Source organism: Protopterus annectens, chromosome 1.part0 (genome assembly GCF_019279795.1).
Source record: "Protopterus annectens isolate FY-2018-M chromosome 1.part0, PAN1.0, whole genome shotgun sequence".
NCBI lineage: Eukaryota > Metazoa > Chordata > Ceratodontiformes > Protopteridae > Protopterus > Protopterus annectens.
Genome location: NC_056725.1, coordinates 1282561766 through 1282587836, shown reverse-complemented (window position 1 = coordinate 1282587836; position 26071 = coordinate 1282561766). Strand labels below are relative to the sequence as shown.

General features: G+C 42.7%; 1 protein-coding gene across 6 annotated transcripts in view; it reads left to right on the top strand.

The window, feature by feature from the left end:
- Window positions 1–26071, top strand: part of NEDD4L (NEDD4 like E3 ubiquitin protein ligase) — a 3335946-nt gene that overhangs the window by 3072721 nt on the left and 237154 nt on the right. For all 6 annotated transcript variants that reach the window (XM_044066167.1, XM_044066169.1, XM_044066164.1 and 3 more), the window contains one exon: window positions 8060–8181. In XM_044066167.1, coding sequence (XP_043922102.1) covers window positions 8060–8181 — 122 coding nt within the window. The remainder of the gene's footprint in view (window positions 1–8059; window positions 8182–26071) is intronic.

The following is a 26071-nucleotide window of genomic DNA, read 5'->3' as shown; positions in this document are numbered from 1 at the left end:
CATCACTTGCTTAGGCCCAGACCATGACGTTCCCCGCTGTCGCTTTTGTGCAACGCCAGAACTATATGTCATCGGGCTCTTATTATAGCTAGATATTTTAGCTTACAGTCCTCGAATTTTGATATGGCTTTGGTAAGCCATCCGACAGCAGATCTTCTGAATAAATGTAAAGAGAAAGACAGTGACAGACCGCACAGGTCCAAACCTACCGATGACGCTTCTGTTAAGCTAGTCGTCAGTTCTCCGGTCCTCAGTGAGGTGCTTTTGCAGCCCCTGATGCCTACTTCTGTGGATTTGCAGGCCACTACTGAGACCCTTTCGGAGTCCGGTGTGCTGCAAAACTCTTCCTTAACTAAGGATCCTGCGGTTGTCTCTCCCTTGGATGGGTCTGGAGCCGCTGAGCAGGCACCGGCTTCCAAGGAAGTCCTCCGCAATATCGATTCTCGACACAAACCGACGACTTGTTTCTCGTCTACATTTCTTTCAAAAACTACCAAGTTTCTAAGGCCCAGGGTACGAACCACACCCAAGAAACCAACAACCCAATCTCAGGCACCTGCTTTCTTGCCTTAGTCTCAAATGCTTAAAATGGTGGAAGACCTTATCATGCTGATCAGGGGAAGCAAAGCTACCCCTTTCAAAAGAAAAAGAGATCTGTCCCCAGTAGTTTTGTCTGAACAGGAGTCTGATGACTCTGATGCATCTGAATATGAAGACATGCAACCCCTCTCTGCTTATGAGGATTCTGATGCAGAGGACTCCTTTCCTTCAGCCTCTCCCTCAGAGGACTTTTTCTTTGGGGAAACCCATCATAACTTAAGGGAGCATTTCCAATGGGAATGTCAGGACTACCCTCGGTCTAAAAAGAGACTCAGGGAATTCTTAGATTTTCCACAGCACAGACCCCTGGCCATTCCCCCCCCAGTCCTGGATGTTGTGGAGGATGTTTTCCTGGAATCCAGTTTGACTCCTGACACCCTCCCGGGTTCCTATTACGTGATCGAAATAAAACTTCGAACACCATAAGATCGAACTTGTATGTTCAAAGTTTTATAATTTCGAACATAAAAAAAAAAAAAAAAAAAGACAACGGACAGTAAGTAACTGCCATAAGCAGGGGGCAAACACCTCTGCATCCCCCACACCCCCTACTCTTTAAATATACCAACTCCAAGATCGCACTACAGTGCAGTAAAGGGAATCCTCATAAGCTGTTTTTGTTTTTTGATTTTTTTAATTCGAATTGCTGAAACTTCGGACATTTGTGTTCGATGTTTTCAGGTTCGAAGTTTCAGCAAATCGATAATGCAATAGGAACCCACACCCTCCCTCCTGCACCCAGAAAACCAGACAGGTATTACAGAGTCCCTGACTCGCACTAATTTCTTTTTAAAAATCCTACTGCTGATTCTGAGGTAATTTCTCAAGGGCCTAAAGGAATTAAAGCAACCTCTGCTAAGAATCCCACCCCCTCAGATAGGGATTCCCGAGCACTAGACAGATAGGGTAAAAAAGCATGCACCTCTGCTACTCTTGCTATCAGAACACTAAATTGTCAGTTCTGTATGCTAAAATTTCAGCAACATACCCTGGAACTCCTCAAACAAAAAATGTCTTCCTTTCCTGCTTGTGCAGAATCTAGAGAGTTACAAGAGTTAACGCATTCTGCAGGTCAAGTAACTAAACACACCTTGCACTGTGGTTTTGACTCCCTAGAAGCATCTTGCAGGGCAACAGTCACCGGTTCTGTCCTTAGAAGGCATGCATGGCTTAAGGAACCGCCCTTGCCAGACCATGTTAAATCTAAATTGTTGGATGCACCCTTGCACAAAGACAACTTATTTGGCACTAAGGCATAAGAGGTCTTAAAAATGATGGAAGAAAAAGCAAAATCTGTGCAGACAGTTAAGGATTTCTTGCAGGTCCAGCCACCCAGGTTCATTGCCCCTCCAAGCTCTAGTCCTTTCCTGCTCCCACCAGGTCACTTCAGCCCAGATCCAGTGGAAGCAGACCCCCCCCCAGACAGCAGCCACAGGGAATGCAGAAATCTAAACAGTGAACTTCCTCCACTTCATAAACAGGGAGTTCTAAGCCACCAGGAAGCAACGTGGTGCACGTACGGCAACCGCACGGCTGTTAAGTCAGCGCATCAAAACAACAATGTAGCCAGCAGAAAAGGTGGAAATAAAAATTTAATACAAAATCACTTAACTAGGTAGAGGGTAGTAAGCCCAACTGTCTGCCCCAAACCCGTTTCGGCTGTAATAGCCTTCTTCAGCGAGTTCTAAGCCACCCCCTCATGGTAAGAACTCACAATGACTCTCCTCCCCCACCCCCTCCCTCTGCCCACCTTCACTTACCGCTAGGAGGAAAACTCTCCTTTCATACAAACATCTGGGCCACTATTACCAACGACTGCTGGGTCCTCAACGTAGTGTCCCAGGGATACAAATTTTCTTTCCACACCCTTCCAACTCCAAAAGGGTTCCCAGATCTGCCTCCAAACCAGTGGAAAAGGTGCAAAAGCAAGTCCTTTCCCTGCTGTCTATGAGGGCAATAGAGCACGTTCCTGCAGAACAGAAAGGCCAAGGTTTCTACTCCAGACTTTTTCTGGTACCCAGAAAAAAGGGTACCTGCCGCCCCATCCTCGATCTATACATTCTAAATACCTTCCTGGTGATACCAAAATTCAAAATGCTCACCCTTCAGCAGCTGCTACCCATGCTCTCCAAGGATGCTTGGCTAGCCACCCTAGACCTAAAAGAGGCCTACCTCCACATTCCTATCAGGGAATCATGCAGGAAATATCTACATTTCGGGGCAGGATCTCTGCACTTTCAGTTCTCTGCACTTCCCTTTGGCTTATCTACTGCTCCCAGAGTTTTCACAAAATGTATGGCTCCGGACATTGCCGTTTGCAGACAAAGGAATATCCAGGTTTACCCATACTTAGACGACTGCCTAATTCAGACAGACAGCCAGGAAAAGTTGCTCAAGCACTTGGCCTTTGTCCCTACTAACCTCCCTAGGGTACACAATCAACGAAAAGAAATCCATACAAGTACCCACCCAAAGGATTATATTCCTGGGAGCGAGCCTGAACACAGCATCCCAGATGGCATTCCTTACACCAAAGAAGCAAACTTACCCGACAGCCTACTTCTCTTAACTAGCCACCAGACCCCAGTTATCTGCAAGGAAACTCCTGCAAGCTCTGGGGTTCATGGCATCTTGCATTCTACTCATTCCATATGCCAGACTGCATATGAGGAAACTTCAATGATACCTAAAAAGCCTTTGGTGTCAACACTCTCAATACCTGAAAACTCTTATACCCATGATACCTTGCCTCAGAAAAGATTTTCTTTGGTGGGCAGCAACATGCTTCCACAATAAGGGACTACCTTTCTGAACAACCCCCCGCCACCCAGTCCCTCACAGACACATCAGACTATGCCTGGGGTGCACACCTGGACGGCAGGTGATACAGGGCCAATGGAGCCCACAGCAAATCCATCTGCACATCAACCAAAAAGAGATAATAGCTATCCAGCATTCCTTGACAGCTTTCAAGCCCCTTCTCTCCCCAGGGGCTCTCCTGATCAAAACAGACGACACCACTGTGATGTGGTATATCAACAAGCAGGGAGGGACTCACTCCTACCCTCTATGCAGGCTGGCCATGACCCTTTGGCACACAGCTTCTGCCATGCAACTCCACCTGTTAGCACAATTCCTGCCAGGTTCTCTAAACTCTTTGGCAGACCACTTAAGCAGAAATATTCTGGACCCACAGCTAGACAAAAGAACCTTCACTCTAATAACTCAGAAATGGGGCATCCCGAAGGTCGACCTCTTTGCCTCCCACACCAACCATCAGCTCAGCAAGTTCTGCACCAGGGAGCATCACTGCATGGCTTGGAAAGTGGATGCCCTGTCCTTCCCCTGGGTCAGTCTATCAGTCTATGCCTTTCCTCCACTACCTCTCATCCTCAGGGTAATGCTCAAAATAAGGGAGGAAAAACCAAAGACAATTCTTATTGCTCCAGACTGGCCTCACCAGCACTGGTACCCACTGCCGTACAGCCTGTCCCCACTGCCACCATTGCATCTCACTCAGACCCCAACCCTCCTGACCCAGAGGGAGGGAGAATTCATGCATCCCCAATTCCAGACCCTCAGTTTGGCAGGTTGGCTTATTCCCTAAGCACCGATCAATCTGCCAACCTCAGTAAACACGTTCTAGATGTTGTACGTAAGGCCAGATGCCCTAGCACTAGAAGGTCTTGTGCTGACAAATGGAAAAGGTTCTGCACCTGGATTCAGGCTAAGGGAGCTGATACAGCACAGGCCTGCCTCCCTCTTATCCTGAATTACGTAGCTGACCTGCTACACAGTGGTCTCTCTTTTTCCTCTATTAAAATTCATGCCTCTGCTATCTCAGCTCATTTCCCCACTGAGCAGCCCCTTTTATCACACCCTCTGATCAAACAATTCCTATGAGGGGATAGCAACTTGAGGCCACCCAGAAGAGCACCAACCCAAGCTTGGGACCTTAACCTTGTGTTGGAAAAGCTTACCCTGCCTCCTTTCGAACCAGCATCTTCAGCAGAGCTAACATTTCTCTCCTAGAAGACGGATTTTCTTCTGGCCATCACTTCAGCCAGAAGGGTCTCCGAGCTACAAGCACTCATGGCTGTGGAGCCCTTCATCATCTTCCATGCTGACAGGGTTTCCCTCAGGACTAACCCATCCTTCATGCCCAAAGTGGTGTCCAGTGTGGCTCTGAACCAATCCATTCATTTGCCCACCTTTTTCCCTAACCCAAAGAACAAGGGGGAAAGGATCTTACACTCTCTAGATGTGCACAGACAGGTCATATTATATCTAGACAGGACTAAATCTTTCAGAAAGTCTGATCAATTGCTAGTTAGCTGTGCTGCAGGGACAGAGGGCAAAGCCATCTCCAAACAAACAATTTCCAAATGGATAGCACACTGCATCCATTTCTGCTAAAAGCAGCACAGACATTCTCCCCCAAGGGGGACAGGACTCACTCCACCAGAGCTGCCGCCACCTCTGCAGCATTCCTCAGAGGAGTCCCCACCAGAGACATCCTGGAGGCTGCCACCTGGACATCTGTTCACACTTTTACCAAACATTACCACTTGCCTATCTTCTCTACATCCAGGGCAGGCTTTGCCACTGCAGTCTTGCAGGGCATCCTAGCCAGCCCCTAGTTTCCTTGACTGCCTCCACCCTTTTCCTCATCTTTGGGAATCACCCCAAATGTGATGACTGCAACAGTGAAACTTGAAGAACATAGTACAGTTGAGTACACTTACCATAAATGTAGATGTTGGAGTGTATTCACTGTTGCAGTCCTGGTTTCCCTCCCTCATCCCCCTCTTCTTTCTTCTCTCTCCTTACAAGGGACATTTTGGTATTTACTTTCTACTGGTGGGAATCTTCCACCAGAACCTACCTCCCACTTGGGGGGTCCTGACAGGTTAGGGCAAGAAAAACTGATGTAATGGTGTTGGCTGCCTTACTTTATACTACTGACGACCTGATGTTAATCCTGAAGTGACAGCAACCAATGCAGAAATACTAAGCCTCTGGTATTCGGGCCGGCCGAGGGCTACCCTGACAGGGATAACCTAAGTGTGATGACTGCAACAGTGAATGCACTCGAACATCTACATTTATGGTAAGTGTACACAGCTGTACTTTTTTAGTGACTCCTAGTTGCTGTGCTTAAAGATAGACAGGAAAAGGTCCTTATTGAATTTGGTTACATTTCTTATAATTTTATACTGGATGCTTCTTTGTATTTTGGTATGTTTTTATATGGTAAAAAAATGGGTTAATGGTGTCAGGCGTAATTCCTACATGTGACATTTTATCTGGGTCTGTTATTAATATCCAGTCCAAAATGCTTTCTCTTTGTCTTGCTTTACCTGTCCTTATGGTCATATTTATTAGCAGTGTTAGTCCATGCAGATTAGTAGTAATGAACTATTTTGTGTGTACATGTGGGCCAATCAATACTAAGGTCACCTAGGATTATTGTTTCAAGTAACATATTTGAAGTTATCCATAACAATTTGTCTTCACCAGGAGGTATATACAGTAGTTTTATACACACTGATTTGTGTGAGTTAATTTTAAATGTAACTTCTAGGATTTCATTGCCATAAATGTTTGGTAGTTACATGGGGTGCATGTCTAAGTAAAAGATTATATAAAAAGTCTTGTAACTGCAGGCATCACAATTACTTTCAATAAAGATCAGAAAAAGGAGCCATCTTTGCTGTAGAGCTTTCTTTAATGTAGAGTTTAGGAAGCTTATACTTTTCAGAAGTTAACATCTGGTAATTGTTTTTCATTTAGACCACTACCATTAGGTATATCCTACTTCCACTTTTGTGTGTGTGTGTGTGTGTGTGTGTGTGTGCACATACATATATACATGCGCGCGCGCACACACACACACACACACACACACACACACACACACACACACACACACACACACACAAGTGGAAGTAGGATATACCTATTGGTAGTGGTCTAAATGAAACTCCCCATGACAATAAATTTTTGGACTAATGCTCCTCAACGAATGTAGCAGCGCAAACCTATAGGTAAGAGCCTTATGTAGAGAAAGAGAGAGAGTGAATGTGTGTTTTGGTTGTAGGATACAGGATGGCTTGCTCATTTATGAACTATTTGAGATCTGGAGGTTACAGATGTCATTGTTCTTATGTTCCTGTCTTGCTTGTTCTGTAAAAGTGATATCTGCTGCTTCACCTTCGCTGTGTGTTCCTTTTAGACGAAACATAACTGACTGCTTATTTATTTACTCATGCTTTTGTATGATAAGTACACATATGTTTGCTCACCTTCTTGCTGAAACTTTGTTAGACTGCTTCTTAACATCATTCTTGTCCATTAATTGTCTTAGGTTGATAAAACAGTGAGTGATGGGAAAGATTATTTTTGTAAGTTGAAGTTTTTAAACTGAATTGCAGAAATCTTTCATCTTGACACTTCCTTACTGGTTTTAGGAAAATGAGCATATGGAGAAATCAGATTTTCAGTGGTTAAATTTTAAATGCTCATTTTATGAACCCTTTTTAATTTTTTTTTCTTTTGGGAGTTTTTGACCCGTGCCTGCTGACCATTGAGCTTTCTCCATTTGGACTTGAGCCCATGTTTTGCCATATACTGGTTGTCACCAGTACATATATGGGAGTTGTTGCAAGGAATCCTCATACAAGCAGCATTAGTATTGGCGTTTTATGCCCTTGCCAGTGTCCAGTCATTTGGTCACCTACTCCCAGAGATGGGTGCACTCTTCCCTTAGCTTGGGTTAAGGCATCCATACTATGCATATCACCAGGTCTGGAACTGCATGGCACTTATCCTGATCATCAGCAGCAGCTCACATCATTCCGGATGCGGGCATTTTAGTCAAGCCCTAACCCCACCTGGTGATAATTTAAATAAGCACTGCATCATTTCAGGGTGTCCAACACTCTCCTGCTGATTGTGGATGCCACACACACACACACACACACACACACACACACACACACACACACACATACACACACACACACACACACACACACACACACCTCTTCAGAGATACTAACACCAACTTGAGATGCCAAGCCTATGTTCTCCAGTTAGTGGCTTATGTGCAAGCCTCTACACAGATGCCACCAACTGGAACCTTCCCCAACACACACACACACACACACACACACACACACACACACACACACACACACACACACACACACACATCAGGTGTTAGCTACCTGAACTTCATCTGAGTTATAGTCAGGGCTTCATAAATCTGGACCATTAACCCATGTTTAACTAGTTTTTAATTTGGTAAAATGGGGACTATGCTTGTCTCCATCTGTCCAAAGTGCTATGAAGTAACACCTGTAGAAGCATGTACTTTAAGAGACTGCACTTGTGGTTTATAAAGTTAACCTTGTAACATATGATATGCCATTGATCTACTTTGCCCTTTTCTTAACAGCGATAACTACACACTTCAGATCAATCCTAACTCCGGGTTGTGTAATGAAGACCATCTCACCTATTTCAAATTTATTGGACGAGTTGCTGGAATGGCAGTATTTCATGGGAAGTTGCTTGATGGTGAGTCTTTCTAAATGTGTTTCTAGGTTGTGTCTCCTGATTGACATTTATGATTTAGATAATTTGAATCGCTTACAGGTTCCTGTAAAAGCACATCACAATTGTACATAGTAGTTACACAGCAGTGGTCCTAAATATGAAATAAGGCTTAATGGAAGACAAGTATCAGATGTGGATATCTTCAGGTAGTGGTACCTTGTTAGAGAGGACCACTAACTGCACACATATGTAGCAGGTCTTGCTGGTGAGAAGGAGGCAAGGAATGAAACCAAACTGTGATACTAGGATTGCACATAAGAATGCCATTGTCAGATATTGACAGGCAAAATTACAAGTACTAGAGTGATCGGGGAGGATGGCAGAGGGCAGAGAGAGTGGAGAAGTAGCTGAAGGAAATAGGAGAAAACATCATTAAGGAGGTAGGTGAAGTAGGGCAAGGGGAAAGTATTAATGTTAAAAGAGGCAAGATGGACTGGGGAAGAGGGCTTACTTAAGGATCTGGAACAGAGGAAAGAGGGTAAAATAAGAAAGCAAAGGTAGCAAGAAATAAGCTGGAAAAGCACTGAGGCACAGTGGGAATCAATATAGACAATGGCAAGCACAATCCAGCAGTCTGTGAAAAGCATTGGGCGTACACCTTAGGCTAATCCACAGATGTTCTAACATTAACCTGGCTGAAAACAGAAGACAGAGCAACAGTGAGAATTGCAGGAGGTGTGGGGAATGATAAGCAACTGATGAAGCAACGTTTATGGGACGAAACTGTAAAAGAATGGGAGGTAGTATGGTGAATTCAGTTGAATACTTGGAAACTGTATCTCTTTGAGTTGATTATGAAACTGGCATTCATAAGCATTGAAATAAAGGGAAGATGGTAATCCTAGTGGGAGGAGTTAGCAGAATATAGCATATCACTGGAAAGAACCCTTGATAGACAAAGGAACACAGGTACAGGAAATAAATACTACCACAATGCAGATGGTTAGAGATTTTAAAATCAGGCAAGGGGCTGAGAAGAAATTCTCCAAGTGGGTTTGGAGGGAAGAAGGTACAGCCTTAAAATGGAGATAGGCCTAGACATTCGGGATGACAAGTAGAATGGGGAGTAGGGAAGGAAAGGGGCAAGTGGAGGGGAAGCCAGCATAGTTCCTGTGGAAGAGAGGGTTGCAGATCAGAGGGGATATGAAGGCTCTTTGAGGGAAGGCTTGGATGGTCATAGGCATCTTACGCAGTATGAATCAAATGAACCAGTAAGCAGAACAGGCATGTATAGTATGAGTAACGGAGTAATTGTTGCAATAGCTATACATTTAGGAAAACTTAATTTAGCAATGTTTTTTGCACATATATGTGTGTCAGCCATGTTAAAGGAAAGCTGTCAGTATAACTATCCATTTTAAAAAATATATTAGTGATGGCAGAATGTCATAACAGTGGATCAAACCCCACATTCTTATGTGAAAGCTTTGCTGCCATAGTCATCTTAATAAACATTTGATTTAAAGTAAACCATCATGGAATATGGGAAAGTCCCATTTATGGAAATCTTTATCCTTTATTGTTTTTAACTGGGTATGCAGGTTAGGGGGAACAAAGCAGCATAAGCTGAAAACTCTCAGATTGCTAGTGCAGATACCTGTAGAAGGGCTGAGGCTCACAGGATGAACACAAGAGTGTTGAATTTCCATAGACTAGAGAATTTCATATAAATGCCTCTGAAATAAGAACAGTTCTGTTTGGCTCATAGGCTTTGTTGCACTACATCTGTCTTGAGTTCCAAATTATACCCTTTTGCAAGAGGACATTTCAGCTCTAGTAATAGGCTGTGTCCCGTAGCTTTTTTTTTTCCTGACTTGTATTTTCTTTTCCCCTGTCAGCAGTAGTCCTAGGGCTTACTTAGCAGGTTATCTTCCTTGCTTTTAGGGCTGTAAATTCAACCAAGGTTCTTGCTGTTCACCTCCAGAGACAAAGCAGTCTTTCTAAAAGCTTGCTGACATATTCTCAGAAAGGAGGCTAGTGCGGGGCCATCTTTCCTCTTCCCTCACTCTTTCTTCACATTTTTCATCTGAAGTCTTTGCAGAGTTCAAGAAATTGTTTTTAATTGGCGCTTAAAATTCTAGAGAGGAAGAGCTTAGTAACTTCTACACAAACTGGTAGATTTCAAAAGATCCTGTGCCACTCAGAATTTTATTGACAGCTTGCCTCTTGACAAACGTACAAGTCCCTCAGGATGAGATATTATGGGTTCATAGGCAACTACTAGGCTAACAACCCCAGGGAGGGGGACATCATTTTAAGCGTAGCCTTACCTTGCTTCCCAAATGTATCTGTCAGGTTGATACTCTAGGGTTGTTTTATGGTGTATATGTAGGCTTGGGCATGTGTGGTCAAGCATGATGCAGACCCAGTCCTCTCCTCTTCCTTTCTGGATGGTGTCTTAGAGGTTCTCCTGTCTACTAGTGAACCAGTTTAGAAGCATTTTCTTTCTGGTTCCAAGACGAAGGTTTGGATTAATATAATTATGGACGGAGCAGTGATGAAGACGTAGCATTGTCACCACACAGCAAGAGGTTCTCAGATTCAATTTTTTCAGCTGGAGTACCTTCTGTGTGGAGTCTGCATGTCCTCCCTGTGTTCTTGTGGGTTTCCTCCGAGTACTCCTGTTTCCTCCCAAATTCAAGGACATGCCTCTGGAGTGTTTCTCCCCATGCCTCCTCTGAAAATTGGCTTTGTTCCAAGTCGGACTTTCCCAGTTAACAAATGTAAAATAAAATAATAAAAAAATAAATGATTGATTCAGTTATACAACATTGCTTATATTTAGTTTTTGTTTGACCTTGCTGTGAGACTCTCAGTTGATATGGTGAATGTTTCTGCTGTTTCTTTCACCCTTTACTTAGTGGGTAGTTAGATGACATCTCAGCATAAGTTAACAAAATGAATTGTTTAAAGGCTTTAATCACACAAGACATTATTATACCACTTCCTTTTTTCCTTTACTTTTCTTTATAAGTATTAAGCTGGCAGCTGATTTATGGTTCACATCTTTTGTGTTGTAATTTTATCATAGTTGTCCCATGCATTTTCCATAAATAGCTTCGATCTGATTTGAAATTTTAAAATTCAAATGTATTAAGGTACTTAACTCTCAAAAAACATTACAATAAAAACAAATGAGATGCACAGACAAATTGCACAGCACAAGTGGTTGTGTAAGCGATGAGTAAAATACATACAATATTAGTCATATGAATCATAAGCCAGATTGAATAATTGGGTCTTCAGACACCTTTTAAACACACCAATCTTGTTGGTTCCAGAAGTGGGGCACTTTATAACCAAAAGGCAGTAACTTGAGGTCTTCATGTGCACTGTAGGAATCACCAGTAACTCCAATGAGGAGAATTTCAGGGGCCTGACAGGCCTGTAGAGGGCCAGAGCACCTTCAGCTATGAAGAATCCTGATTATGAAGGGGTGAAAATGCTAGTACTGAAACTCTGAAGGTGACATGAGACCAAATTGCAAGTTAACAAGAAGGATCTGTAAGAAACTGGGCTATGGAACTGTACATTACCTGTATATGATCAGGTTCAGTGTTAGGAAGCCCTAAGTACATGAAGCTGCAGTAGTCTAAACGAGAAGAGACCAAGGCAGGCACAGAAGGTGCTTGATGTGGACAAAAATCCTCATATAGAAACTTAATGATAACAGATGACACCTTGTCCCAGAATGCCAATGTGTTATGTAGAACCACACCACGATTCATAGCATCATAGGGGATTACTAGGCTATCAACCTGGAGGACATTTTAAGCCTAGCTGTTTCATCCCACTGCAATGTCAGTATTCATGATTGCATTTAGTGATGAATGCCTATGTCCAAGAGGGTTGTGGGCTCTATTCCCAGTAAGAATTTACAGTGACCCATCCACTTGTCCAGGTTCCTCTTGAACAGTGTCATAGAGGTGCTCTGTTTCACATTAGCCTGTTCCAAAGATGCGGCAGTCGCTGGTTGATAAATCTGTTATTCCAGCATGTTATGTTTAAGTTGCAGGCCATATTTAGATTCCTGAAAAGGGTAGCCTTAGTCCTGTTTGATTTACAGTCATGCAGTAAGTTTATTAGGTTTGGGTCTTGGATTGCTCTGTAGGCCGGGCATAAGTTTCCCCCAAGAAGATTATATGATGCAGAGTATAGTGACAGTGATTTTAGTCAGTCCATGTAAGGCAGATGCTGGAGACCCTTGATCTTCTTTGTTAGAAACCTCTGAGGTGTCTCTAATTGCTGCAGGTGTTTAGTACGGTACATGCCAAATGGGGCGTTTACTCAATTATGAGCTGGATAAGTGCTGAGTATAGGTGGGTTAAAACTTCTTTTGCTCTCAAGGCCATGCCTTTACTAATTACTCATTGTATCCACAGATTCCAACTTATTTGCATAAAGGTGAGTGTGGATTTTAAATCAAGGCAGTTGGAGTACTGTATAGTGGCATGAAAAATAATGTCTTGGAGATGTTAAGTCATATTTAGCTATTAATCATCCACTTTTGGATGCAGCTTAAGCCGTTATGTAGAGAATCCACAACAGACATTTTGCCCTGAAGAAGGAGAGGTAAATTTGCATATCATCTGTTTGTCAGTAATAATGAAGACCTGCCATCTTGATGAGTTTTCCCAGTAGAAACTTATATTCAAAGAACAACAATGAACCAAGGATTGAACCTTGTGGTATACCAGCGAAGACAGCACATATGGGGGAAATTTAAATACTGGACATTATTCATTGGATATATCTAGAATGATAGGAGGCAAACCAGTGCAAGACCATGCTTAGAACCGCTTTATAGGTCTGCAAATGGTCCAAAAGCATGTTCTAGTCCACTGTTTGACATTCTGAGAAGAGACCATGAAAGTCCAGGACTGAGCAGTGACGCTGATCTCTTGCCATGAAGAGAAGTAAGACAAGTCTCAGCACTTCCTCTAGTGTGCAAACCTATTTGGAATTAATTGTGGTCATGGTCCTCTCTTAATATGGGAGAATGCTTCACATCCCCAAGTGTAATGTCTTCTGTGGTAAGGTCAGATCACAGAACTGTCTCCTTTGAAGTAAAAATAAAACCTGGAGCCCCAGCTAACCCTGGAGTGTTCAGGAACTAGTCTGAGGCTAACTTTCTTCTATTAAGTGATAACCTGGCAAAATTTCAAGCCCTCATAAACTCTGAGAACACTGCAGCCTACACAGAACTGTTCACGGAAACCCAGTGCAAGCATGTTAATAGTTGCATAGAAGCATCTGTACCCACCAGGAAGAACTGCAGAACCAACTAAAAAAAAAAAAAAAAAAAAAGCCACAGTGGTGGAATCCACATCATCAATAGCCTATTTAAGATGAAGAAAATCTTGGCAAAAATTAGGTGGTGGAGCACCCAGCAGGGTAAAAGCACCCTCATCAAACTAAATAAAACACTCAGAGGACAAAGTCTACCAAAACTAAATTTAAAGTAAACTTTGCTTCCTAGGCCAAGGCTGACCACAAGGCATTCTCTAGCATCCGCATCCAGAAGGCAATACACAATTTTGTGCATAGCTAATTGTTAGTGGTGCTACCTATATTGAGACAGAAGATGTAGCAAGCCTACTGGCAGACAAATTCAGGTGTAACTTTACCCCTCTCTCCTTCTAAACCTCCCCTCAAGAAATACCATCAAATACAACTCCTCCTACTATCACTAGGGAACAGGCCCTCAGTGTTCTCTCAAAGGCTAAGAACACTGCATTGATGGGCCCAGACAATATCCCAAGATGCCTTCTAAATATCATGACCTATCAGGCTGTCTGGAATTGCCATTTAGCTGTAGCCTCCAAACGGGCTTCATGCCTCACGAAATGGACAACAGCAACAGTCATCCTCCTGCACAAGGGTTGGCCATCTACAGACACTGGAAGCTACAGACCCATAAATCTCACTTGTCTCATATGCAAAGCAATGGAAAGAATTATCATGGAAATGATCAGTCATGACATAGGAAACCTCCAAACAGTAGATTGTCAAGAACAGGTCATCCCTATTCAACCTGGTGGACTTAAAGCAATGGATGAGGGCAAAATGATTCACACTACCTACTTCGACCTGGCCAAGGCATTTGCCAGAATACCTCGCTCAGGCATTGTTGACAAGCTCAAGAGGTTAGGTACAAACCCTTGTGTCACTTGATGGATAGCCAGTTGAGTCAGAGACAGACTCAAAAGTTAGAATTGGGGAGTCCACCTCAGTAAAGAGGCCAGTCACAAGGGGATTCTCTCGGGGATCAGTCTTGGGACCACTCCTTTTTAGCATTTACTTCTCTAAAGTCAAGGCCAATGACAAGGGCCTCTAGCTGACTAAGTTTGTAGATTATTTCAAATTAGTGGCAGTCATAGATTCCTCCATCGACACTAATGTTCTCCCAGAATGGCTGCCAAAGACAGATAACATGTCAGAGCCATGGACTAAAAACTAATTGCCAAGAAATGCTTAATAGTATCCTTTGGAAAGTCATCCACTCTATCATATTGACAACATGCTCCTCTAAGAGTCAATCCAGTAGTCAGGGACTTGGGGACACACACAGACAGTAATCTATCCTTTGACCATCATGTTTCTACAGTACTGAGGAAATCATTGTATGCTGTCCAACTTATAAACAAAGGTATAACATCTAGGTCCAAGGAGGCCATTGTTCCATTTTATTTGGTGTTCATCAGACCTATCTTTGGTATGTGCCTAACTTAGCACATCCAACAACTGGAATGTCCAAAGGTGTTCCTCACTAAAAGAATCAAGGCATAAATAACATGTACTCTGTAGACTGTCTCAAAACCCTATCACTGCATTCTGTTTCCTACAGGCTTTTGAGGGGAGATTTATGGCTGGCATACAAGGCATTGTCAGACCCCACCCTGATAGACCTCCTGTATAGCTACAAAGCAAACAGCACCAGCATTACCTGTTCTAAATACTTTAACCTTGCCTGTGATATAAACAGGACCTGCTGGAGAGCTAGGTATGTATCCCAGAGACTACCCCTTCTCTGGCACAGGTTGTCCATCCATGTGAAGCAGAGATCTTCCCTGACCCATTTCAAGTGTAACTTGGACAAATGGATAGGGAACAGGAAATTCATCCCTGGTTTGGTATCTATGTCTTTAAAGGACACAGGCAGGCTGTAACTGGTTCATCTCATTTGCTCTTGCTTGTTAATGTTTCATGTCCCAAGCCCCTGCTTAAACTTATCAATGGTACCAGAACTTATCAGAGATTTGGGATCCATGGCTAGGCTTAAAAAGGCTTTTTCAATAGTCTAGTACACACATTTGAACCTGTGAACTTATAGTACTCCATTAAGACTGAATGGAGCTGTCTGTGCAGCCGTTTTAGTAACCTTTCCGATAAATAAAATGTTAGAGATGGTGCAGTTATTATTAATGCTGTCCAGATTGAGAGGAAACTTCAGGATGGAGTAACCAAGGTGTCCTTTAACACAGATGTGAAAATTCCATTACTTAATGAAGAGCACGTGATATATCTTACTGAAATTGGTACACCTTGTTTGCTGTAGCATAGACTAGATCCAGGCCTGCTGAATATAGCTTTGTTTATATGCTTGTTGTTTGTTTGCTTGTTATTTCCCTGGAACGCTAATTCCACCTAATACGCGGCTTCTTAGCGCTTCTGTGGCTCACTAGTGATATCTGCATTGCTTACTGTACTTATTTCCTTGTTTCACTTGAAAGAAAGTTACTGTTTGTCGTTTTTGCATTTAAGTTACCTGTAACACATTGCACTTAAGTTACCTGGCACTTGCTCACTAAAGCAATTATATAAGTCAGCACTAAAAATTAAAAGCACTACACCCTCACTCCCCACTGGCCCTGGTTTTCAATTATTAAGGAATTCCCAATATTATTCTAGCATGTCCAAAGGTCAGTTGTCAATCTCCTCTCCGGTCCAGCTGGTGAATCTGGGAATCTTGAGGCAATGTTACAACTGCCTCATGTACACAGACAACCCTCTCCTCCTCCCAACAAATTCCAACACATGTGAGAGATGCAACCATATAGCCAAACTGGAGGCTAAGCTCTCTCAACTCAGTACTGGCATAACCAGTCAGGAGGAGAAGGAAACCATACTCACTACAATTCCAGTCTCACATAGACCTACCACGACAGCAAACCAAACACATAATCACACAAAAACATACTCGAGGCTCTAAATAAAGATCTGCCAAGCAGCAGAGACCTCCAAAGCAGACACCCAAGCAGCCGCTACCCCAAAACAAAACACGTGCAACACATATCTCACAAAGCCAGTGTGCCAAACAGTCACAGCCCTTAAGACTAAACAACACACCTGATACACTTGTAATAGGTGACTCTATCGTCAGGCACACTGACGTCCCGCTCACCAGGCTGAACAAGGAGAGGGTCATGGTGAGCAGCCTGTCGGGTGCTAGGATCCGCCACATAACACAAGCACTCAGGTCACTCCAAGGCAAGTACAAATATGACTTAGTCATTGTCCATGCTGGTGTGAATGACCTGAGACGTACCTCCCTGGACTACATGAAAAGAGACATAAAGGAGCTCTCTGAGCATGTAGCCCAGGCCGGTATGACCCTGACCTTGAGTAGCATCTTACCCTCAACAAGAATGATGCCACAATATGAAGACAAGATGATCAATTTCAACAATTGGCTTAAGTACTGGTGTCATTCAAAGGGGATCCAATGCCTGTCAGCTTGGGATGATATGCTCGACAAGCCATGATGCTTCGCTAGGGACGGCTTGCACCTGTCACCCCTGGGCTTTCGGATATTGGCAAAGGCTCTTGCTACCCCCATAGTGCCTTAGGCAAGGCTCAAAAGACAAACCCACCTCCATAGGTATCACAAGGGATAAGAAACTAAGAGTAATGCTACTCAACGCCAGAAGTCTAAACCTCAAGATGCATGCACTCAAAACTCTCCTTAGCATGGAGAACATCGATATCTGTGCAGTAACAGAAACCTGGTTCAGGGCTCCCGAGAGCACCCCAGCACTACCAGGTTATACCTCATGCCATGCTTTTCGCCCCAAAACTTGGACCGAACCACAAAAGGAGGGGAGTATCGATATTCATCAAAGATACCCACACCTCCAGGTTGGTGGCAAAGCACGAAGCATCAGAGACTATCCATGTGCAACTAACAGTGGGTAAAACTGCCTTCCAGTTTATAGCCTGCTACAGACCACCCTCCCAAACCCAGGAACCCCACTCGGCCTTCCTGAGAACACTGGAAAATATGAAGGTCTCTCCAAACACCATTATATTGGGCGACTTCAACTACCCAAACATAGACTGGGAGCATTACTCTAGCTCCAACACCCTAGCCCAAAGGTTCCTAGAATTTATAAACTCAAATGCTATGGAACAACTTGTTACCACTCCCACAAGAGGGGAAAACATACTGGACCTGATCATCACCAACATGGGGACTCTATGCTCCAGACCAGAAGTGTATCCCTCACTGGTAAGATCAGACCATAAACTAATCTCACTGGATATTCACATCCTGACCCCACCCCTGCCCAGAAAACCACAGTGAAAAACTTCTCTAAAGCAAATTTTACACTCCTCAAAACTGAGGTGGAATCCTTCAAAGCCCCGGCCTGTGGAAAATACAGCCCTGACCGCAGAATCCTTTATAAACGCATTCTATGAACACCTTCAGGAATGCATGGATCATCGATCCCAAATAAAACCAAGACCCAATCCTCCAAAGGCAGACGTCCTGTCTGGTGGACCCCAGCCATAAACAAACTATACAATAGAAGGAGGAAGCTACTAAATGATAAAGCAAAATCCCAAAACGGAAGGCATCACTGATCAGTATTAGCAAAAACTACGGGCACACATAAAATTGTCTAAGGCCAGCTTCGAGAGAAAAATTGCACAGGACACTAAGGATAATCACAAGGCTTTCTTTAGTTATGTTAGGAACCTGGGTGGTAATTCCCAGATATGCTCAGAATTAGTCCAAAATGACAAAAAATACACCGAACCCACAGACATTGCCAACATCCTAGCTGACAGGTTCAGCGCAAACTTCTCCCCCCCCTCCCCACCAAAAGGGCAAATATCTATCCCAGCAGAGTGCTGCCCCCCTGACATCTCAGATGCTCAGGTAAGAGCCGCCCTCTCCAAAGCAAAAAACACAGCATCAATGGGACAAGATGGTGTCCCGGGCTGCATCCTACATGAACTCAAAGAAGAGCTAAACCCAAACATAAAACTACTGTTCAGTCTCAGCCTTACTACAGGATATGTGCCCAAAGAGTGGCGTACAGCAACAGTGGTCCCTCTTCATAAAGGTGGTGCCTCAACGGATCCTGGAAACTATCGCCCCATAAGCCTGACTAGCTTGGTCTGCAAAGCTATGGAAAGGATCATCATGGACCTCATAAATAAAGATATTGGGGACCTACAAACACTGGATCCTACCCAGTTTGGCTTTGTTAAGGGCAGATCCTGCCTCTTAAACCTGGTTGATTTCTTTGAAACAGTCACCAAGGCCATTGACGAGGGAAGGTGGCCCACACAGCCTACCTGGACCTCGCAAAAGCCTTCGATACAATACCCCACTCGGGCATTATAGATAAGCTCACCAGCTTAAATATAAACCCCTATGTCACTAGATGGATTGCAAACTGGCTCAAGGACAGAACCCACATGGTTAGAATTGCTGGAGCCATGTCAGACTCCAAACCAGTTACAAGTGGTGTCCCATAAGGCTCAGTCCTGGGACCTCTCTTGTTCAGTAAATATTTCTTGGAGGTACAGGCCAACACGGAAGGACTGTGGCTGACCAAGTTCGCAGATGACTGCAAACTGGGTGCCATAATCGACTCTCCAGCCGACACAAGCATCCTCCAAAAGGGCCTCATAAAAACAGACAACTGGTGCCAGAGCTATGGCCTCAAGCTAAATGCCAAAAAGTGTATAGTCATCCCCTTTGGCAAAAACAAAGTGCCCACAAATTACCACATAGGTGGAAATCCATTAAGTACAGAAGAAGTAATTAGGGACCTGGGGACCCAAGTTGATAGCAATCTCTCATTTGACAACCACGTGGCCAAAGTGGTTAGAAAAACATTTTATATAGCCCACCTAATCATGAAGGGATTCACATCTAGATCAGTGGAGGTCATCGTGCCTCTTTACTCATCCCTCATCAGGCCCATAATTGAGTACAATGCCCCTTTTGGGATGTACCTTACCAGACACCTGCAGCAACTGGAAAGACCCCAAAAGTTCCTCACCAAGAGGATCAAAGGGCTCAAACAGATGCCATATGCTGCCCGGTTAAAGAAACTCCAGCTCTACTCAGTGGCATACCGCCTGTTCAGAGGAGATCTGTGCCTGACGATATAAAGCCATGTCCAACCCGGAATTAATGGACATGCTGCACCTCAGAAAATCCAAATCCCATCGAGCTACGCGCTCAAGAGACTTGAACCTCAGCACTGAAATAAATAGGACATGCTGGAGGGACAGATTCATAACCCAGAGGCTCCCTTCACTCTGGAATAAAATCCCAGTCCAGGTTAGGCAGAGTCCCTCATTGACTCTCTTCAAGAGGAATCTTGATGAGTGGATGGGAGATCGTAGGTTTACCCCGGGTATCACTTCTGTCTCACTGTTAGATAGAGGCACAGTATACTAACCTCGAAAAAGGACATAGCAAAATAAATTTTAAATGGGTGGCGAAAGCCAAACACATTCTGGCTAGGCTTATAAATGCCCTAGGGCAGATAGCCTAGTATGAACCTATGAACCTATAAGAATGCATAGCACACTGGGACAGGCGAGAGTCAGGCTTGTATCCCATGGGTCCAGACCACAAGTGAGAGGTCACATGCTTAAAACCATAGAGACAAGTTCAGAGTAATCAGCAGCCTAGAACTCACACGCTCCAAGGCAGTCTCTCCCAAAGGAACACTGGTATGGATGAAGCAGTTATCCCTACTGATAAAAACTTAGGTGCAAAATTCTTCAGAAGAAAGTGGACTATGGGGGAAATACATACTGAATTATATAGTCTGTCAGCCACCCAGAAGTTGGTTTGATGTTGAAAAGATATCTATTGGCAGGACAGCTATTGCCTTTTTATGAGCAATGTCTGTAATGCTGCTAACCAAGGGTAAAATTTTACCAAAAAAGGCCAGAACATCTACATTTATTTTCAAACCTCCTTTGCTGTCTCCTAAGCTCACAGAACTTAGTGTCAGACTAGGGTTTGTGTGGGACAAGGTGTACAGGATGTAAGTGAGCTGGGGCTTGAAAATCCAGTGAGGATGTAATGACATAATTTTAAACTAGATGCACATTGTTTGGACCACTTGCACTGGACATCAAAAGGAGGTGGTGGAAAGCAGGAGAAGATTGATCAGCAACTTCAGGATGTAAATTTCTGCATTCCGTATTTCAAGATCTGCAGTATGTAACTGGAATAAAGTAGCTGCAGACCAGATAAGGGGATAGTCTGACCTTGAGGCAGATTCTTCCACCAGATAAGAGGTGGATGCTCTAAGCTGGAACACAAGTTTGAGAGAATGTCCAGAATGACAGAGAGAACCATTTGAGCAAAACCAAAACCCCTCAAAGTGCAATGGAATTGTGTTGAGGCCACTCACTTGTCGCTGACCCAGATTTTAAAGTTGCCCATCCTTAACCAGTTGGTCCCCCCACCAACATCAAATGGCAATAAAATCACTGAACTCTTACAGGAATTTCCTTACACTATTTGATTGACAGTTGATTGTGAGAAACTCATAACTTGCTTCTTTTGCTGTAACATACTCATTGTTTGTAACTCCAGTTATATCTTTGTGTCTTAACAGTGGTGATCAGTGATGAATTACATCACACCCTGAGACTTGTCCCTCCAAGAGCACCAAATTGTAGAGAACCCAGGGAGCACAACAACTGCAAAATATGAACTGGAATGCTCATTCGGCCAGATTTCCCCTAATAAAAGCCAACATTATGCACCATGTCCAGGATAATACTGGATTTGTTTTGGACAGACCAGATATTAATTTATAATGTCCTGACTGAGCATACATTTCAAGTCTCCAAATGTTCACAGAATGTCCACATTTTTGCCTCCTATTTCTGTTCTGTTCCACATAAAATGTGAAGACTTTTGGCAAATCATTGAGGATTGAAATCATTAAACAATGACAGTCATTTGAATTTCAGACTTTATATCCTTCAGAACATGCATACTAACACAAATCTTTAAAGAGCAATATTTAGCATCTGTCCCTGTTTTTGAGCTTTTGCCCCCCCATTATTTTTGGCTTTGTCCAGATTTCTTGAGCTAAGAAATTGAGAGGTATGTTACTCAGTCTGGTAGGGCTATGGTCCTTGATGTCTGCCAAGATGGAGTAGCCAGTTCCATGGTTATGTAGTACAAGATAGGAACTTTGCCTCTGTGGTGTTGCATACCAGGATGGCATGTGGTCACCAAGATAAGTGGCATTCCATCGTAGTTATGGTCCCATTTGCTAGATCATTTCAGATGGTTTGCTCTGTGCCACTTTAGAGTGCAGTATCTCCTGTAAGAGAAAAAACTGGGAAGGGGAAGCCTTTGAGAGCAGAAGGGGCAAAACACCAGAAGATGATCCATAGAATAGTTAAAGGTAACCTGACTCCTAGTAATATAGATTGCAGATTAAAAGCACCAGTAAAATGTCATAAAATATATGATGGATTTACCATTGTTATTCTAAACTTAACTCTTGTAACTTAAATGCAGGGCAGACAGTTTAGGAAAGCAGTCTACTTAAGTTCACAACCTGGCCAAAAGCATGCACTTGAAGACTAATTTCATGTAATTGACAACAGCACAAAATAAAGGAAAGGTTTTTCTGCAGGCTGAAGCTTGAGTCACAACACTGCCTGATTTTATTATTTTTTCTCTATGGTCATTCCAACTCAAGAGAGAGGGGGAGATGTATATCAGTAGTTAATGATTTGGGACCAGTTCAGTTCTGGGCTGGGGCACCTTCTGTGTGGAGTCTGCATGTCCTCCCTGCATTTGTGTGGGTTTCCTCTGGGTGCTCCGGTTTCCTCCCACATTACAAAGACATGCATCTGGAGTATTTCTCTCTGGGTCTCTGCTGAAAATTGGCCTTATTCCAAGTCGGATTTTCCCGGTAAACAAATGTTAAATAAAATAAATAATTAGTTCTTCTGGGACTAGTTATGTTAATAACTTTTTAAGAGGTCAGCACTTAGTGAGCTTGTGAAAAAAATAGGGTGGTAAAATGTAAGGTATTAAACATGTACACAGTTTTGTGTGGCATTGCCTGGGATCTGTTAATTGCAAAAGTGTGAAAATTGGGAAAATGTGTACCTGTAATTATGTATTATCACAAGTCATTAAAGCAATGTGCTGTTGTCTTTTCCCAGAAAGAATGCTGATTGGGAGGCTTGGTAATGATACCAAACAGTAAATCAAACACGTAATATAGCAAACTGTCACATTCACAATAAAACTGTAGAAACAGAAGGGAAAGGAAGACAGGGATATGTGTCGAATATTACCTCCATAATCTGCTAAAAACTGAGTAATCTAGTAAAAAAGTCACCTACAAGCAGAGTCATACTGGAATGCTGACAAAATGATACTGTTTGCTGAGAAGCACATACTTTTAATTTACCCTTTACAGAAGCACAACTCAAATATCTGCCATCCCAACACACTTTTGCAACTAGATGGTAATGTAATGTCTACCCACTTTACATTAGCTGACATTTGCAATAATTCAAAATATTCTTAAACTGCACTGCCATAACTCTTGCATTAAATTTGAGCATGCAGCAATTTGGTATACTCCCTAGGACTGCCTTATGTTGCATATTTCCTAAAACTGCATGACACCTATGATTTCAAATAAAGAAAAAATCAGCAACGTATACCAAAAGTCCGAGCCAGATAACCAAAGCAATGTAGAAAAAAACAGCAGGACAACCATGACAGCAAACTTCACTTTAACAAAACAAAGCATAAAAGAGGACAAGCGCTTTCCCGTATAACTACGCTTCTTCAGATCCTATACAAAACTAAAATCACATCCACAGTTATATGCGAAAGCGCTTGTCCTCTTATGCTTTGTTTTATTAAAGTGAAGTTCGCTGTCGTGGTTGTCCTGCTTTTTTTCTACATTACCTATTATTTCAACAAAACATCATTTCATTGTGTCTGTTACAAACAATGCTAGGATTAAAGAAATGAAATGCTACGAGCCGGCAGCAACCCCCACCATCCCAAATCAAAAATGGAAAATGCTGATAAGGCATGTTACTGAGTTGGACTGTGGCAGTCTGATAGTGCAGAGGACTGCAGTTGGGGTCATGGAAAAAAATTTGTACATAACGTAAAAGGAGTATTAATTACTCCCCAACACCCCCCCTCAAGGCAGTCAAACATGTAAACATTGAATACGTCAGCTAAACTGTGCTGGAGTTCAGTATATTCTAAATTGATGTTCAGGATGAAGATTTGTATATGTACTGTATTCCAAGTATGTATGAGTATATGAGTACATTAAAGCTGCAACTTTGTACCATTTTATTTTTAGGAAAAATAGGACATAAGTAAACATTACTGAGGAATGCATGTGTAAGAAATTTAAAAATGCACAGTGCTTTGGCAAAAGGTTTTCGCTAAGATGCCATCAACAACATTTCATATTTAATTTTCACAGGATCCAGGAGTTATAGAAGCAGGTGTTTGTCCTTGGCTCTGATGTGTAAAGCCAACAGCTGGGATGGAGAGGCCAAGTCTGTAGTACATTTTATCAAGTCTGCTATTCACAGCAACTGCAAGATCTTTAATGGCATATTTAGATGAAACAAAGAGTGTTATCTGACAAAAAAGTCTTTTCTGAGGCAATGCAAACCTACCATTTCTCATCAAAATGACTTCTGAAAGATGTCCACAGTAGCAACAAGCAAGATGTTCTAAACTGGAATGATTAGTATTACATCTGCCAGAGACAGATAATTTGTAGGAATATGTTCAGTATAATGAATGCCTTGAACATCGAAGCACAGAACATCGACCACAGAAGGCACTGAAGCTATGCAACTATTGGCTTTTTTAATAGCACTAACTGGTACCATGCCGCATGAGATCATGGTACAGCAGCAACTGTTTTTAACCTTTCTCCACTATAGTACTATCTCGGAGTTGGTATACATAACTAGCAATGGGTGTGGGGGTGTAGGAGGCTTTCCCCCTTTGCAAAGATGTTGGTTTCAGTGCTTTCACTGTTGTGAGTTTTAACCCTGTGTACTCAATGTTCTGTGCTTCAGTGTTCGAAGCACTTGATGTAGTGAATGTATTCCAGTTTGTCCACCATAACCAAAGCTGTCTGTTACTTATTCACAGCTTGAAAGTAAAGCACATGTCTGTCAGTGAGAGAAATTGGTCACACATCCAAGCATGTATACATATGGACACAGAACATACATGCAAAGTAGCTGTAAATGTTATCTATCAAACAGTACTATTATTTTAATGGCTGCAGTTCATATTCTCAGGATCTGATATGTAAAAAATCGGACAGTGCAGTGGTGCAGCGGTAGAGTTGTTGCCTCATAGCAAGAGTTTCTCCAGTTCGATTCTTGGCTGGAGTGCCTTTTGTGCAGAGTGTGCATGTCCTCCCTATATTTCTGTGGGTTTCCTCTGGGTTTTCCTTCCATGTCACAGAGACACGCATCTGGAGTGTTTCTCCCCGGGCCTTCTCCGAAAATTGGCTTTGTTCCAAGTTGGACTTTCCCAGTAAACAAATGTTAAATAAATAAATTAAATGTCTATGAATGATTCAAATAACCCAAATCATCTTAGATGACAGCAAAAGAAAGCACAGTACCTCTGTTACAGTTGGAATTAATCGCAGCCTTCCAGAGTTGAAATTAAATAGAGTCTTCCACGACCTTAACTGGATCGTACAGTTAGTCCGAGCTAAAGAGTTAAACTACAACTTTAGCTTGAAAACCAGGTTACTGGAATCAGTTTACCTCCAGAGAAGCAGCTGTTAATTTCACAGCAGTAAGAGCCCTAGTAATTGGTGTAAATGTGCAGTGTTAATAGAATAAACAGTATAATGTATGCATGGAGATGTAGTCAGCTACATTATCAAGACATTTAGTTACTGCAGTTGATGCCAGGAGTTAAAATGCATGGTGCTTTCTGGCAACTCAGCTTCACCATTTCAAAGACTGCATAATTAACAGCTGCTGAAGAGTCTTGGCACCTCATAAGAAGCAGCTGTGGGTCATAGGTTGGCTGTCCCTGACTTATAACGTAAAAAAAGAAGTAAATGATTGCTCTCTGTGAGTTGCAGCAGTTTTGGATCCTACAAATTACAGCAAATGCAAGCTCACATACATCACCGCTAGGTGAAGTGATGAAACGTACAAGTAAAGAGTCATCTAAACAGTCATGCTGTAGCAGCAGTGAAATGAGAAGTCCAGTATTGAGCAACTGTAGACGAACACAGAGCATCATATAGCAAAATATTTTCCTACAGTAATACTGTGATTTAAAGCTTGAATCAGTTAAGGAAGGATGCCAGATAAATGGAATATCTAACAGGCTTAAAATTCAAGTAAAACAAAGTAAACAGATAAGCTGAAAAATGAAACAACTGAAGGTCTGTAAGGCAAAGAAAATGTCTGTCTTCTAGGCCAGAGTGTCAGTTACATACCCTGGATCAGTTAATGGAGACTAGTGCTACCAGCTTTTCAGCAGGACACACCTGCATAGTGTAGTTGCTTCTGCTTCTTGCTTTTATGTCCC